The sequence below is a fragment of the Corticium candelabrum genome, chromosome 20 (genome assembly GCF_963422355.1).
Source record: "Corticium candelabrum chromosome 20, ooCorCand1.1, whole genome shotgun sequence".
Classification (NCBI taxonomy): domain Eukaryota; kingdom Metazoa; phylum Porifera; class Homoscleromorpha; order Homosclerophorida; family Plakinidae; genus Corticium; species Corticium candelabrum.
In genome coordinates, this window is record NC_085104.1 from 804,622 (window position 1) to 822,395 (window position 17,774).

A 17,774-nucleotide genomic window follows, 5' to 3' on the forward strand; every position below is an offset into this window, starting at 1 on the left:
ACTGAGTTGTTAAGTGAGCTTAGTTCAAGAAATTATAATGCCGACTGTTGTGATGGACTCCTTGCACCGCGGTGTCGTCGCGTCTGCCTGTATCACTTGGAAGTTTGTAACCGAGGAGAAATATCAAACGGGCCGTGTCTACAGACATTTCAGACAATAACGTACTATGATCTCATAATCCATCCCGTTAGCACTCTAAAAGTGTTCAATGCAACAGAAGCAGTGTTCGACTTTGCTTCTAACAATTCAGCTCCGGTACGAACTGCACCTGCGTGTAGACGTTTTCACGTGATCGCAAGGCGTTGAGAAACCCTAAATTGTTTTCTAGCAACTTCTTTACGCGTACGTAGAGATTATAGACATTGGCGGAGACCTTGTAGATATCTATCATCTCATAACGCTCAATGCGAACCGCACAATTCAGACAGGTGTAGTGGAAGGCACACGGCCAGCTCATCCAACGCGACTATCATTCGAGTGGCAGCTGTTATGTGACGACGACTGGTTTGGCGATGACTGTGGATTATACTGTATTGCTCAGAACACGGCGTTTGCTCATTACACTTGCAACCAAACAACAGGCGACAAGATATGCAATGACGGATACGAAGATCCGAGCACCAACTGCACCAGAGGTGAGACTCGAATGTATGTATCTCTATATGTAGAGGAGAGCTGTGTGTGTGTGTGTGTGTGTGTGTGTGTCGCGCGCGCGCGTGCGTGTGCGCATGTATATGTTTGGCCCGATCTGCAAAATATTTTTAGTAAATCGGGGTCTATAGCTAGAAATACGCCTACCTCCGTTTGCCCGTGTACGCGCGTCGAATAGCTGCCACGTTCGGTTAGCCTGTTTTCAGTAACGGCAGCAACGTCTTTCAAGTGACGACGTCCAAAGGAACTGTCGAAAAAAGACGTGTGATATTGCATTATATACGGGTGAGTAAGAAATGGCACGTGACGGGATGTGCGTGGGTGGCTGCAAGCGTAATCGTATATCCGGGATTTGCTTCCTATATGCGGGACTTAATTAACACTAAATAATCTAATCTGTCTGTGCGGAGAACCGACTATTCAGCTAGTAGAATGATGCGATGCTTATAAAATTTACATTGCAATGTACTAGACCTAGACGAGTGCACGTCCAACCCATGCCAGAATGGTGCGACATGTCACAACTGCATCAATCACTACGCCTGTACTTGCGAGGTGGGATACACCGGAGAACACTGCGCTACAAAAGAGCCTATCTTCTACTCTTGCGTAACAAGTTAGCTACATATATACAAACCTCATGCAGACGCTCACACACACACACACACACACACACACACACACACACACACACACACACACGCGCGCGCGCGCACACACACACACACACACACACACACACACACACACACACGCACACACACACAATTTCTAGTAATTCTCTTTTGTAATACGTATACAGCAGAGCCACCAACGACAGAGCTGGTCACTACACAAGTAGCGACAACGAAATCTCCAACCACAAATGCGCCAACAACAGCAACCACAAATCGTCCGACGACTAACCAACTGACGAACAACCAAGCGACGACCGACCAGCCGACGACCGACCAAGCGACGATCGACCAACCGACGACCGATCAACCGACGACTAATCAACCAACCACAAAACGTTCAACTACAAGTGCAACCATGCAACAACCTACAGGAGACAGCAAGATGGGGGGAGAGAAAAAAACGATATGCAAGAAAGGATATTCCTACACGACGCTCGGTGTTTCCGTTGCAATCGCTGCCGTTCTCTCGCCATGCATCACCTTGGTCTTGCAAATGTGCGTGAAAGCGACACGTAAAGCAAGTATTCATCCAGCAAACATACAAGCAAAATCATGAAATTCCCAATCACAACATGTAACAATTAACTGCAATTCTGTTTGCTGACTTTCACAAGAAACCGTCTCTAGGCAACCATACGGCATTGAAGAGGTTTCTAGAGTACATTTATCCAGTGGACTATAGACTCTATTGCTGCTGTTTGTGTCTAGCTAGATCTACTAAAACATGTAGACAGAGCAGTTGTCTCGTATACTGAACTCTAACACTGATATGAATCAGGGCGTTTCTCCAGACCAGACCGTGCTTGTAGGCAGAGCGGTCTTACAGTAGACTGACACAAATCAAAGATTATTACCCGAGGCGCGCATGCGCTAGGTTACCCGTGCAGTGAAGTGGGACGGCCGACCAATTGAAATGCAGCACGTGGGCTTATTGTTGTCGCTGGTGTAACGAAGAAGCACATTGAGTATAGTGGTAAACCTTCGGCTTACTCACGTCTACAGTAGGTCTAGAAGGATACAGGGATACAAGGTCACGTGGACGTCACTAGTCACCACATACCAAGACATGTCTGATTGCTCAGTAGTCTCGGACCCTTATCTGCCGGCTGAAGTCCAATAGATCTAACAAAATGTATTGCTCAAAATTTAAAGGAAAAAGCGTGTATACTCGTAACTTCTTTTAGAGGCCTACGCAAACGTATCTCTAGACTACCCAGATACTGTTTCACCATGTGGCTGTTTCACCACGTGATGTCTCAAGTGCATAGAGTGTACATTATGGTAGGTGTTTGTCGTGTATCGACAACCTTGATAATATCCGCGTAGACACTGGAAAGGTACTGTATACACTTGGTTTATTCAACGACGTACTCTACGGTAAACTGACTCTAACGCGTACCACTAGCTACTATTGACAAGTCTCCGCCTACTATACCATATACGGATACACACCATCTTTCCTCTTCTTAGCTAACTACAACACTTAGAGGTCCAGTCTCTGTGGCGGTCTTCTTGCTATGGCTGGACTTCTCCTCGGTGATGTTCTGCTAGTGGGTTGGCCGTCTCGTTCACACTAGAGTCGCTCTCATCTGGATGGTCTGCTAAAGGTGGCTCCACCATGTCTCTCTGGTCTTCCTCGTCTGAAGATGATGAAGAAGCTGCCAAAACTATTGGCCCTGGAACGCTTGGCGTTGAACTAGCTTGTGCTGGCATGTTAGGTTGCGCAGTAGGTAGAACGATTTCTACTCCTGCTTCCTCTTCAAGCTTATCCTTTGGCGATCTTTCGACACTCCGATTCTTCAGTTGATCTACATACCGTTTTCAAGTACAGACTGTCCCTTCGACTTCGACCTCATATGTGAGCGATACCAAAACCTTTACTATCTTTCCAGGTACCCAAGGTTGGCTAGACCTAGAGTCTCGCACCCATACCGTATCCTGTTCGTTGAAATACCGTTCCTGACGTCTTCCCTGATATTGTCGTTGTCGATCTTGTCGGCCCAAAACCACTTCCTGAACATTGGGTTTCAACAACTCGAGTCTGGTTCTCAGTTTCCTTCCTATAAACAAATCGTTAGGCGTTTCTGCGGTAGTAGAATGAGCGGTGGATCGATAGCTTAGCAAAAACCGTGAAAGCTTCTGAGTCAATGACCCTTCCTCCTGCTGCATTACTTTGAGCTTTTTTTCATCGTTTGCACGGCTCTTTCCACTTGACCGTTACTTGCGGGGTGGTACGGTGCGCTCCGTATGCACTTTATTCCATTCATTTTCATGAAGTGGTTGAATTTCGCAGAAACGAATTGCAAACCATTGTCCGATACTAATTGGTGTGGTAGGTTAAAACTTGCGAAAATACTCCTCAACGCATCGATCGTGCTCGCTGCAGATGTGGTTGTCATTGGGATCACTTCTGAATATGCGTCCACGAGCAACAAGAACATTTTACCCATGAACGGTCCCGCAAAATCTACGTGACAGCGATACATCAATTTTGATGGCCAGCTTCAGGGGTGTAGTGGTGCAGAGGGCGGCGCCCTACTTCTTGCTGACATGCCATACAACTCTTAGCAAGGGATTCGATACTTTTGTCGATTTGAGGCCACCATACTTGTATCCTTGACAATGCTTTCATTCGTACCACGCCCATGTGCTCCTCATGAAGCTCATGTACCACTGGCTCCCTTAGAGACTCTGGAACTACCACTCGGTGTCCACACATCAAACAACCGGCTTCACAGGTAAACTGTGCCTGTTTACTGAAATAGGGGTATAATGGGTTGATTTGGTCCATTCGACTAGGCCATCCGGACAAAATATGCTTCTTGACTTGATTCAACAGGCTGTCTTTATCTATATCTCGCACTAAATCCTTGACGGTGACTGGCAACACATTGATCTGCCGTAAGTTATACAGACCAGCTTCCTTCTGACTAGAGTCCTCGTGCTCCTCTTCTGGTGTTGGCAATCTCGAAAGTCCATCAGCATTTCCATGTTCCTGAGTGCGCTTGTACTGTATGGTGTACCGATAACTACTCAGAATCAAGGCCCATCTTTGCAGACGTGCGGCAGCGATGGGTGGTATACCAGATTTCGGTCCGAATATGGTCACAAGCAAATTATCCAACTCAAAAATGGCGCCAGTAGTTAGTTACACAAAAAGTTAACAAACTCCATGCTAGAGTCCAAGTGGCCTGTCAAATGACCTTATTCGTTTACAGCTCTATAGATGCATGCACTCAAACAGAAAAGAGAAAGAAAAGGAAGAACGAAAAAAGGCAACCAGACTAAAAAGCAAACTCAAAAATATTTGTTAAATTTGTTTGAATGAGAGACTCAAACAATCACTCTCTCGAATCATAGAGTTCGTTTCTACAGTAGAACTGTCAAGCGGCTCGATTATATTTTACCTACCAAGTCGTATAAATTGATTGAAGGAATCGGATATTTGAGCGCAAAATACTGCTTTCATTTGTTGAATGTTTGCGATCACAAATGTGCGTATGTGAACTCTAGAGGAGGAAGCAACGAATGTTTGTGAAGACGCCCACATGTCCGTTGCAGCATTTGCTCTTTCAGTTCCACTAACTGGAGTTGCATCAGTAATTCTTATACTTCTTTTACAAAAACTGCTAACGCCGGGACATTAACTCACAGCATAGAATCTCGTAGCTAACTCTAACACATTAGCGTTGAACGTCTAGTAACAGACGCTTGCATTCCTTTCCATTGGTAACCTCGCACATGTATGTATTGTTAGCTAATTAGAGAGAAAACATAGATGAGATACGACGATGTTCTTCTAGTGGCAATATTTCAACTATCGTCCCGTTTGTCTCAAACAAGGCATGGCAATAATCTGTGTAAATTGCAGCAATAGCCTTTAGTTAATTAATTAGTATTAACTAACGTGCAAGTACACACGTAGTAAGCATGCGCATTCAGACACTGTTGCTGCGACAACGGTAACCCATAATGACAAGACAGCTGAAAGAATCAAAGAATTTCATTTTGCTCTATAGAAAGCGCGAATCTCTATAGACAGGTGTTAACTAGCCACCATCCATCACGGCAGTGAGTTCTAGACTTCAAGAGCACGAGTGATTGAACATGTCGACAGTGACCGAGACAATCCTGCTCTTGCTAGTAGTCGTCTACGAGGTATGCTCCATCTCTTGTATGTAGTCCAAATTTGGAATCACACAGACAGAGACACAGACAGACAGACAGACAGACAGATAGACAGACAGGCAGACAGACAGACAGACAGACAGACAGACAGACAGACAGACAGACACACACACACACACACACACACACACACACACACACACACACACAGCTGATGTCCATTGATCTAGATTTGTGGAGACGGACGAATTCGACTTCATATGACTGAGTTGTCAAGTCCGTTTAGTTCAAGAAATTATAATGCCGACTGTTGTGATGGACGCCGTGTACCGCGGTGTTATCGTGCCTGCCGGTATCACTTTGAAGTTTGTAACCGAGGAGAAATATCAAACGGGCCGTGTCTACAGACATTTCAGACAATAACGTACTATCCCATGGACCTAACCGTTAGCTCTCTAAAAGCATTCAATGCAACAGAAGCAGTGTTCGACTTCGCTTTCAACAATTCAGCTCCGGTACGAACTGCACATGCGTGTAAACGTTTTCACGTGACCGCAAGGCGTTGAGAAATCTTAAATTGTTTTCTAGCAACTTCTTTACGCGTACGTAGAGATTATAGACATTGGCGGAGACCTTGTAGATATCTATCATCTTATAACGCTCAATGCGAGCCGTACAATTCAGACAGGTGTAGTGGAAGGCACGCGGCCAATTCTTCCAACGATACTATCATTCGAGTGGCAGCTGTTATGTGACGACGACTGGTTTGGCGATGACTGTGGATTATACTGTATTGCTCAGAACACGGTGTTTGCTCATTACACTTGCAACCAAACAACAGGCGACAAGATATGCAATGACGGATACGAAGATCCGAGCACCAACTGCACCAGAGGTGAGACTCGAATGTATGTATCTTTAGATGTAGAGGAGAGTTGTGTGTGTGTGTGTGTGTGTGTGTGTGTGTGTGTGTGTGTGTGTGTGTGTGTGTGTGTGTGTGTGTGTGTGTGTGTGCGCGCGCGCGCGCGCGCATGTATATGTTTGGCCCGATCTGCAAAATATTTTTAGTAAATCGGGGTCTATAGCTAGAAATACGCCTACCTCCGTTTGCCCATGTATGCGCGTCGAATAGCTGCCACGTTCGGTTAGTCTGTTTTCAGTAACGGCAGCAACGTCTTTCAAGTGACGACGTCCAACGGGACTGTCGAAAAAGACGTGTGATATTGCATTTAATATATACGGGTGAGTAAGAAATGGCACGTGACGGGACGTGCGTGGGTGGCTGCAAGCGTAATCGTATATCCGGGATTTGCTTCCTATATTGCCGCATACATGTACAACGTTAATTAATTAACACTAAATAATCTAATCTGTCTGTGCGGAGAACCGACTATTCAGCTAGTAGAATGATGCGATGCTTATAAAATTTACATTGCAATGTACTAGACCTAGACGAGTGCACGTCCAACCCATGCCAGAATGGTGCGACATGTCACAACTGCATCAATCACTACGCCTGTACTTGCGAGGTGGGATACACCGGAGAACACTGCGCTACAAAAGAGCCTATCTTCTACTCTTGCGTAACAAGTTAGCTACATATATACAAACCTCATGCAGACGCTCACACACACACACACACACACACACACACACACACACACACACACACACACACACACACACACAATTTCTAGTAATTCTCTTTTGTAATACGTATACAGCAGAGCCACCAACGACAGAGCTGGTCACTACACAAGCAGCGACAACGAAATCTCCAACCACAAATGCGCCAACAACAGCAACCACAAATCGTCCGACGAATAACCAACCGACGACCGACCAGCCGACGACCGACCAACCGACGACCAATCGACCAACCACAAAACGTTCAACTACAAGTGCAACGATACAACAACCTACAGGAGACAGCAAGATGGGGGGAGAGAAAAAAACGATATGCAAGAAAGGATTTTCCTACACGACGCTCGGTGTTTCCGTTGCAATCGCTGCCGTTCTCTCGCCATGCATCACCTTGGTCTTGCAAATGTGCGTGAAAGCGACACGTAAAGCAAGTATTCATCCAGCAAACATACAAGCAAAATCATGAAATTCCCAATCACAACATGTAACAATTAACTGCAATTCTGTTTGCTGACTTTCACAAGAAACCGTCTCTAGGCAACCATACGGCATTGAAGAGGTTTCTAGAGTACATTTATCCAGTGGACTATAGACTCTATTGCTGCAGTTTGTGTCTAGCTAGATCTACTAAAACATGTAGGCAGAGCAGTTGTCTCTTATACTGAACTCTAACACTGATATGTATCAGGGCGTTTCTCCAGACCAGATCGTGCTTGTAGGCAGAGCGGTCTTACAGTAGACTGACACAAATCAAAGATTATTAACCCAAGGCGCGCATGCGCTAGGTTACCCGTGCAGTGGACTGGGACGGCCGACCAATTGGAATGCAGCACGTGGGCTCATTGTTGTCGCAGGTGTAACGAAGAAACACAGTGAGTATAGTGGTAAACCTTCGGCTTACTCACGTCTAGAGTAGGTGTACAAGGATGCAGGGATACAAGGTCACGTGGACGTCACTAGTCACCACATACCAGGACATGTCTGATTGCTCAGAGCCGTCTTTAGACGTCTGTGTAGTCTCAGACCCTTTCCTGCCGGCTGAAGTCCAATAGATCTAACAAAATGTATTGCTCCAAATTTAAAGGAAAAAGCGTGTATACTCGTAACTTCTTTGGAGGCCTACGCAAACGTTTCTTTAGACTACCCAGATACTGTTTCACCACGTGATATGGCGTGCCATTTGTGTCAAAATTAGACAATGAGATGAGGCGATGAGACAATGAGATCATGCGATGAGACAATGAGATGAGGCAATGAGATCATGCAGTCCCATATTGCAATCTCATATTACAGTCTCAGCGTCTCATCTCATTGTCTCATCGCCTCATCTCATTGTCTCATCGCATGATCTCATTATCTCATCTCATTGTCTCATCGCCTCATCTCATTGTCTAATTTTGACACAAATGGCACGCCATAACGTGATGTCTCAAAGTGTGAAATGCAGAAGCGGATCCAGACGAGGGCACTGGGGCACGTGCACCCCTTCAGAAATACGTCTTCTGATTATTTTCGTCAGTCAGTGCATGAACTCAGATTATCCAGTCAACTTGCTTCAACTCGTGACCAAAGCGCGGGTAGAGTCGTAATTCCCGTGTAATCATTTCCCGGGTATTGGCATGTCGAAAAAGTACCAACGTCGTCCACTGACTCCTAGTTTAGAGAGTTATTTCGTGTCAGCCGTTAAACGGCGGAAGGAGAACGCAAACTGTGCGGTTGACGGTGAGTCTGAACTTGTGAACGAAGCAGTTGGTAGACTAGAAGATTGTAATCGATCTTGTGGTTCCTGTTCGAGCCTAGGGACTACTGGCAATTCTGATAATGAGTATCAGCACTCGGGAGTAGTGCATGTCGGTGTGGTCGACGAAACCAACTTATCAGCAAGCAATGGTGGTCAGGGTGATTCATATGCATGTGTGCAGAGGTCTTGATGTTAGCAACTTTCTGGACAGTAAAGCAAGGGCTCACCTGCCTGAGAGTAATATTCTTGAATTAATCCAAACTCGTGTGCCCAATCAAGATCTCGTTCTACCGACTAGAGTCTACAAAGACAAGAAGCGCTAGTCGGGAACGTATACGAGGACATGCCACAGGGGTTGGATTGAAAAATTTCAATTCATTACGTACTCCCACCTGCGTCAAGGTCTGTTCTGCCTGGCCCGCGTTCTCATTCTTGTTGGTACCGCCCACAGTGGAGGACGAAGAGCTAGGATACCGATTGAAGAGCCACATACGAACTGGAAAGACACGCTAGCTGACATAAGGGTGCACTGTGATCTCTCCTATCACACGGATTTAATGGTAAAGATGTAGGCCTTCTTGGCGACGATGATGCACGCAGAGAAACGACTTGATCTGTCAATGCCAGCAGGGGCAGGGGCTCGAGTGAAACGCAACAGAAATATTCTCATATCAATAATTACTTGCCTCGAACTTTGTGGAAGACAAGGTACTGCTTTGAGAGCACATCGTGATAACTCAACTTTCGACGGGCTAGACCTAGGTAAATTCAATGCTTTTGTGGACTTTCGCAGTGATTCTGGGGATACCGTTCTAAGAGAGCATATGGAATCATGCAGTAGCCGAGCCAGTTATATGTCAAAAACCACTCAAAATGCACTTCTCGACTCAATGGGTGAAGTCGTTCTCAAGTCTATTATTGACGATGTGAAAGCCAGTTGGTATTATGTCATTTTAGCTGATAAGGTTACAGACACATCTGGCTGGGAGCAGCTCGGCGTTGCTCTTTGCTTTGCTAGGAATGGAAAGCCTTGTGAATTGCTAGTCAAGTTTGTATCGTGTGAGAAGGTTCGAGGCAAAGACATCTGTACTGCATTGCTACATACTCTGCAGGAATTAGGACTCGATGCCGGTCTCTGTCGAGGCCAAAGCTACGGCGGTGCTGGCAATATGTCTAGTGCGTTTAGTGGATGCCAGGCGAAGTTCAGACAGTCTTCACCTCATGCTCCTTATTATCACTACAGCAGTCACCAGCTAAATCTTGCTCTATCGAAGTCTTCCACGTTACCTGAAATTTATGGAATGGTCTGCACACTGAAGTCACTTGGAATCTTTTTCAAGTTCTCACCAAAAGGTAATCGTGCACTTGAACAGTCTAATGAACGTGTGAACGAGGCGAGAAAAGCTGTCAACAAGCCACAAGTCACAAAACAAAGTTTAAGGTAGGTTCCGGATTTTTTGATTTTACTCAATTTTGCTAAACGTGTTACTAAATTAGATCGTGATATAAGGAGTAGTTTCATATGAAAACACACGTTGGTGGTATTTTTATCCTTTCTAGATATTGTGTGACACCCTCTGTGTTGAACACCACACCACCTTCACTGATTTTGACGAACTCTATGAGTCTTTGGTTCTTTGCCTTTAACGAATATGTCAGAACAGTGATAAACAGTGGGACGTCAAAGCAATAACTGAGGCGAACGGGCAGCTGAAAACAATTTCGTCATCACAATTCATAGCTGCTTTCCGGACAAACAACTTCTTCTTTGGTTTTACCAAGTCACTCAGCGTGCAATTGCAAGGCTCCAGCCAAGACGTTTTGGATGCCTATCGTGAGATCGAAGTAGTGAAGGCTACCCTCGAGGATGAACGTAGAAAGGTTGACGAAGCGTTCAAACGCCCGTATCAGAAAATGTGTGAATTGGCAAGACTGGCTGGTAATGATGAGGGTCTTTACGTACGTACCAAGGTGTTGCGAACGGCAAACATTGAGCAGGAATTGCCCGCGAGAAACATCAGACGAGTATTAGAATAAAAATTGCAGAACTGGAATGCCGATTTTCAGCTGTACCAAGTAGTGCAATTCAAGGTCTTCTTCTTGTACCATCACACCCATCGGCTCTAACAGACGAGAAAGTAGACGAGGTTTCTACAACTTTCTGCTTCGATTTGCCATCACCTCAGACGTTTCCTCGAGAAATCCAACTATGGAAGCAAAAGTGGAGTATTGAAAAAGCCGCAGACACAAAACTACCAGCAACCTTGACGATGGCCTTTCAAGAAGCCACTACAGTAAGATTTCCTAACATACACAGGATTATAACCATTCTTCCGGTGGCACCGGTTACAACCGCCACGGTAGAACGAAGCAATTCTGCTCTGGCGTATATCAAAACAGAATTACGCAGCACAATGAGCAACAATCGCCTCAACGACTTGGTTTTGCTATTTGTTAATAAGGATATTCCGTTAGACTACAACGCAGTAGTTGATTTGTTTATTTTCAAGCATCCAAGGAGAATGCTGCTCGTTAATCCTCTTGAATAGACACCGTATGAAATGCGTACTATAGTTGTGAGATTACCTACCCTCGTTTTCGTTATCTGTTGTCGCTAAAAGTAGGTTGTCAGTATCTCATGCAGTGTTGGCATTGTTATATTGTTCAATACAGTTCGCAGTATTTGGCCTATATTGTTATGTCATTGTTGGCATTGTAAGCGTCTGAATAGCGTTTGCAGCCTGCACGTTTATGACGCTAAACTTCCATACCAGAAAGACTTTGCTGCAGTTTTACTTGTCTTCTGTAGTTCTAAACGAAGTCAAGATATCTATACTTAGTTACCGGCACGTGGCCCCTACCCAATGAGCGCTCTCGTAGACGGTGCCATAACATCTGTATTCGGCCAAGTGTCTGCATTGTTTAGTTATTGCACACATACCGTAGTTATTGCGCACATACTGTAGTTATTGCCCGCTCTCACAATTATATAATTATAGCATGCTTGCCATGGGACTGTCCCTGATACTGAAACCTTACACTAAATCTTACAGCCGCCAAAGCAGGAACGCTAACTATATGGTCAGCTACTCGAACGCTCATTGGGTAGGGCCACGTGCCGGTAACTAAGTCGGTTATCACCCTTGTTCTAGAGCAATATCATATTTCTTGCCTTCTCACCGTTTATCGCACTCGCCTACGGCTCGTGCAATAAACGGTGCTCGGGCAATAATTATGATATTGCTCTGGAACGCGGGCGATGACCTATACATGTTTCTTGGAACAGAATTTAACACATCTGTTATCTTAATTTAATGGAAGACTAAAGCAATTTCACATCACTTTTAATAAATGTGACGTCATACTATTCCTGATTGGTTTTTGTGCCCCCCTTCGATCGGGTTCTGGATCCGCCTCTGAAATGCATAGAGACTGAGTGTACATTATGGTAGGTGTTGTGTTGTCCTGAAAAGATGACAAACCTACAGCATGTACAGAGAGGGCCTCTAACAAATAAACGCCGCTCTTGAATAAACACCGCAGTTGGAACCCGTAGGTAGAGAGTAAACGCCACGGCGTTTAATTAAATAAATGGATATCGGTGTAACAAAAAATCGGTAACGCTCGTTCCAAATTTTCTAGAAAGCGGGACATCACTAGAGCCTCAAGGGCCTGGGTCGTTCAATCTAAATTTCCATGTTACCCGCATGACCCAAGTACATTTCTATACAGTATCTGTTGACTTACCACAAAGTAATTTACTCTTTACTTTGGCTGGAACGGAACGCGCCATACTTTTGTACTCCTAGAACAAGCAACGCGCGCTAGACCATTCTTTTTTACTTTTGAGTACATTGCAAACGGAAAGTTTTACTTACCAAGTCAGTATTTCCTTCACATAAGATTTGAAAGTCAATAGGTAAAATTCGCTTTATTCGACATCTCTGATTCGACATCTTCGTTCCACGCAAATCGGGGTTCTAATCAATCCGGGCTCTAACCCATCTAAAAAGTTTAAATTCCCGTATACAACTGCAAGACATGCACGTGTGTATATGTACAGGCACGTGCAGTGCATCAGACTGCTTGCATTCATTGATTCCAACGCCGGATCCAGGAATTTTTGAAAGAGGGGGTTCACCGTTAGCAGTTATTTATAGCATTACTAATTTTCTCTTTCCTAATGAAATTATATAAAAATTATTAAACCACGCCAATTGGAAAAGAGAGGTTTCAACCCCCTAAAACCCCCATCTAAATCCGGCTCTGGATTCACACACTAGTCTGCTTCTGCAACACTTTACATCGATAAATCTACTTTAACTAAAGGGGCCGGTCATTATTACGTGTCCGGGGGGAGCTGGAAGATTTGCTGTGGGGGTCATAAGTTTGAAATTCAGTGATTTGCAGGGGTGACTAAGCATTTGCATCATCTTCTGTTGAGGGTTGGTCATAATTTTTCTCGGGGTTTGTCTAGCTGTATACATACTATAGAATTGTATGCAAGAACAGTATATCTTATTGCTAAGCTAGGGCTTTTACACTTGTATTGCTGAAAGCGGCAATTCTTGCTTTACTTGTTTTGTCAGCGGGTTGAATGGAAATGACCAACTTTATTAATCATACCTATAGGCCGCACTCTAGAACTCCGAACTACCCTGTACAGTGAACTGCAAGTTTATCTAGATATGCATATATATGGTAGCCTCGCCCCAGACGCAGTGTGGATTGCAGCCCCGTATGCGCTTCCATCACCACTACCATCCACCGGTAGTGATGATGGAAGCGCCTAGGGGGCTGAAATCCACACTGCGTCTGGGGCGAGGCTATATATATGGGGGGTCGTCTAAAGTTAACCGACAGACAGTGCATGGGGCCAGAAGTTTTAGCAGGCATATTTTGCAGGGGTCACTTAGCAAACTATGTGGACTTCGGTAAATTTTGCTAGCCTAACTTAAAAAATAATGAACGGTCCGTTAGTGTACACTTTGCAACTGCACACAGAGATATACTCGCGCCTGGAATTGTCATACGGGCACCGGACAAAAATAGCGCGAGGAAGTCTGGGGACGAGGCTACTACGGCTGCACTTGTCGGAAACGATTTGCTGGAAAGTGCTGTAACTGCACGGAAGAAGTTATAAATGCCCAAGAAATGTCAGAACAGCTCTACTCCAGTATTCTGCGCAATCAGTCGATTCCGATCTTGGCACAAATTAGGTAGCCTCGTACCCAGGCCCTCTTGCGCGATTAGGCAGCCTCGTACCCAGGCCCTCTTGCGCGATCAGGCAGCCTCGTACCCAGGCCCTCTTGCGCGCCAGAATTTAGGTAACCTCGAGCTGCAAGACCGCTACTCGACCTTCGCGCCCAATCAAATTATCCAACTCAACAATTAATGGTGCCAATAGTTAGATTAATAAATACGCAATATGTTATCAACTTTTTACTCCATGTTGTCCATGCTGATGTCATAGTGGCCTGTCAAATTCGAGATGTATGCACTCAAACAGAAAAGAGAAAGAAAATAAAAGAAGAAGAAGAAAAGCCACACGAAAAGAGCATGCAGAGTCAATATAATTTACCTTATTGAGTCGGATAAATTGTTAAGGAATCGGATAATAGTACTGCTTTCATGATGAATGCTTGCGATATCACTCATGTGTGTATGTGAACTCTACACATCGAATGTTTGTGAAGACGCGCACGTGTCCACTATACAGCATGTTTTTCCCTAACTGGAGTTTTACTTCTTTTGTATAAAAACTTCTATCACCACGACACATTGTCAACGTCGACTCACAGCATAGAATCTCGTAGATAACTCTAACACATTAGTGTGGAATGTCTAGTAATAAATGCTTGCACGCATCTCTTTTCATTGGCCACCTCGCGCATGCGTGTATTGTCAGTTTTCTTTAGAAATTAGAGAGAAAGCGTTGTTCGATGAGATATGACGATGTTCTTCTATTGGCAATATTTCCTTCTCTTTCTAACTATCGTCCCATTGTCTCAAACGAGACATGACAATAATCTGTCTAGATTGCAGCAATGGCCTATAGTTACCATGATAATGAATAATTAGATAACGTGCAAAAGTAATAGTGAAAGTCAACTTGTCTAGCACATCATGTAAGTACACACGTGTTAACTAATTAAGCATGCGCATTCAGACACCGTTGCCGCAACAACGGTAACCCGTAATGACAAAACAGCTGAAAGAATCAAAGAATTTCGTTTTACTCGAGAAACAGTCTAGACTGGTGTCTAACTAACCGTCATCCATCACGGCAGTGAGTTCTAGACGTCAAACGCACGAGTGATTGAACATGTCGACAGTGACCGAGACAATCCTGCTGTTGCTAGTAGTCGCCTCCGAGGTACGCTCCATCTCACCCTAAGAATTAACTTTGTATGTAGTCTAGATTTGGAATCACACAGACACACAGACACAGACACAGACACAGACACAGACACACATAGACACGGACACAGACACAGACACACACACACAGACACACACACAGACACACACACACACACACACACACACACACACACACACACACACACACACACACACACACACACACACAGCTGATGCCCATTGATCTAGATTTGTGGAGACGGACGAATTCGACTTCATATGACTGAGTTGTTAAGTCCCTTTGCTCCAAGAAAATATAATGCCGAATGTTGTGATGGAAACGTTGCACCACGGTGTCTTCGCGTCTGCCTGAATCACTTTGAAGTTTGTAACCGAGGAGAAATATCAAACGGACCGTGTCTACAGACATTTCAGACAATAACGTACTATGATCTCATAATCCAACTCGTTAGCACTCTAAAAGTGTTCAATGCAACAGAAGCAGTGTTCGACTTCGCTTTCAACAATTCAGCTCCGGTACGAACTGCACATGTGTGTAGACGTTTGCACGTGACCGCAGAGCGTTGAGAAACCTTAAATTGTTTTCTAGCAACTTCAATACGCGTACATAGAGATTATAGACATTGGCGGAGACCTTGTAGATATCTATCATCTCATAACGCTCAATGCGAGCCGTACAATTCAGACAGGTGTAGTAAAAGGCACACGGCCAATTCTTCCAACGATACTATCATTTGAGTGGCAGCTGTTATGTGACGACGACTGGTTTGGCGATGACTGTGGATTATACTGTATTGCTCAGAACACGGTGTTTGCTCATTACACTTGCAACCAAACAACAGGCGACAAGATATGCAATGACGGATACGAAGATCCGAGCACCAACTGCACCAGAGGTGAGACTCGAATGTATGTATCTCTATATGTAGAGAAGAGCTGTGTGTGTGTGTGTGTGTGTGTGTGTGTGTGTGTGTGTGTGCGCGTGCGCGCGCGCGCCTGCATGTATACGGTTGGCCCGATCTGCAAAATATTTTTAGTAAATCGGGATCTCTAACTAAAAATACGCCTACCTCCGTTTGCCCGTGTACGCGCGTCGAATAGCTGCCACGTCCGGTTAGCCTGTTTTCAGTAACGGCAGCAACGTCTTTCAAGTGACGACGTCCAACGGAACTGTCGAAAAAGACGTGTGATATTGCATCTAAGATATACGGGTGAGTAAGAAATGGCACGTGAGGGAACGTGCGTGGGTGGCTGCAAGCGTAATCGTATATCTGGGATTTGCTTCCTATATTGCCGCATACATGTACAACGTTAATTAATTAACACTAAATAATCTAATCTGTCTGTGCGAAGAACGGGCTATTCAGCTAGTAGAATGATGTGATGCTTAGAAAATTTACATTGCAATGTACTAGACCTAGACGAGTGCACGTCCAACCCATGCCAGAATGGTGCGACATGTCACAACTGCATCAATCACTACGCCTGTACTTGCGAGGTGGGATACACCGGAGAACGCTGCACTACAAAAGAGCCTATCTTCTACTCTTGCGTAACAAGTTAGCTACATATATACAAACCTCATGCAGACGCTCACACACACACACACACACACACACACACACACACACACACACGCACACACACACACACACACACACACACACGCACACACACACACACACACACACACACACGCACGCACACGCACACACACAATTTCTAGTAATTCTCTTTTGTGATACGTATACAGCAGAGCCACCAACGACAGAGCTGGTCACTACACAAGTAGCGACAACGAAATCTCCAACCACAAATGCGCCAACAACAGCAACCACAAACCGTCCGACGACTAACCAACCGACGACCAACAAACCGACAACCAATCGACCAACTACAAAACGTTCAACTACAAGTGCAACGATGCAACAACCTACAGGAGACAGCAAGATGGGGGGAGAGAAAAAAACGATATGCAAGAAAGGATTTTCCTACACGACGCTCGGTGTTTCCGCTGCAATCGCTGCCGTTCTCTCGCCATGCATCACCTTGGTCTTGCAAATGTGCGTGAAAGCGACACGTAAAGCAAGTATTCATTCAGCAAACATACAAGCAAAATCATGAAATTCCCAATCACAACATGTAACAATTAACTGCAATTCTGTTTGTTGACTTTCACAAGAAACCGTCTCTAGGCAACCATACGGCATTGAAGAGGTTTCTAGAGTACATTTATCCAGTGGACTATAGACTCTATTGCTGCTGTTTGTGTCTAGCTAGATCTACTAAAACATGTAGGCAGAGCAGTTGTCTCGTATACTGAACTCTAACACTGATATGTATCAGGGCGTTTCTCCAGACCAGACCGTGCTTGTAGGCAGAGCGGTCTTACAGTAGACTGACACAAATCAAAGATTATTAATCCAAGACCGCATGCGCTAGGTTACCCGTGCAGTGAACTGGGACGGCCGGCCAAATGGAATGTAGCGCATGTGCTCATTGTTATCGATGGTGTAACGAAGAAGCACAATGAGTATAGTACTAAACCT

General features: G+C 44.8%; 4 protein-coding genes and 1 long non-coding RNA gene across 5 annotated transcripts; 4 read left to right on the forward strand and 1 right to left on the reverse strand.

The window, feature by feature from the left end:
* The first annotated feature begins 37 nt into the window (after positions 1–37).
* On the forward strand, positions 38–1,884 carry LOC134196020 (salivary glue protein Sgs-3-like). Its single transcript, XM_062665101.1, has 5 exons — positions 38–102; positions 192–255; positions 329–635; positions 1,124–1,267; positions 1,454–1,884. Exons 1-5 carry the CDS (start codon positions 38–40, stop codon positions 1,882–1,884), a joined length of 1,011 nt encoding a protein of 336 aa, XP_062521085.1.
* Positions 1,885–5,787: 3,903 nt separating this feature from the next.
* On the forward strand, positions 5,788–14,378 carry LOC134195742 (salivary glue protein Sgs-3-like). Its single transcript, XM_062664824.1, has 5 exons — positions 5,788–5,971; positions 6,045–6,351; positions 6,903–7,046; positions 7,181–7,972; positions 14,315–14,378. The coding sequence occupies exons 1-4, from the start codon at positions 5,891–5,893 to the stop codon at positions 7,564–7,566; spliced, it is 918 nt and encodes a 305-aa protein (XP_062520808.1). The 5' UTR covers positions 5,788–5,890; the 3' UTR covers positions 7,567–7,972; positions 14,315–14,378.
* Positions 9,429–11,390, forward strand: LOC134196021 (52 kDa repressor of the inhibitor of the protein kinase-like). The gene is made up of 4 exons (XM_062665102.1): positions 9,429–10,282; positions 10,402–10,420; positions 10,501–10,780; positions 10,840–11,390. The coding sequence occupies exons 1-4, from the start codon at positions 9,429–9,431 to the stop codon at positions 11,388–11,390; spliced, it is 1,704 nt and encodes a 567-aa protein (XP_062521086.1).
* A 558-nt stretch (positions 14,379–14,936) lies between the features above and the next one.
* On the reverse strand, positions 14,937–15,233 carry LOC134195747 (uncharacterized). Its single transcript, XR_009972415.1, has 2 exons — positions 15,114–15,233; positions 14,937–15,052 (listed from the first exon to the last, which is right to left on the reverse strand). It is a non-coding gene; the product is annotated as an uncharacterized LOC134195747 (long non-coding RNA).
* Positions 15,029–17,571, forward strand: LOC134195739 (delta-like protein D). Its single transcript, XM_062664821.1, has 5 exons — positions 15,029–15,217; positions 15,454–15,741; positions 15,815–16,121; positions 16,641–16,784; positions 16,979–17,571. The coding sequence occupies exons 1-5, from the start codon at positions 15,167–15,169 to the stop codon at positions 17,347–17,349; spliced, it is 1,161 nt and encodes a 386-aa protein (XP_062520805.1). The 5' UTR covers positions 15,029–15,166; the 3' UTR covers positions 17,350–17,571.
* The last annotated feature ends 203 nt before the right edge of the window (positions 17,572–17,774 follow it).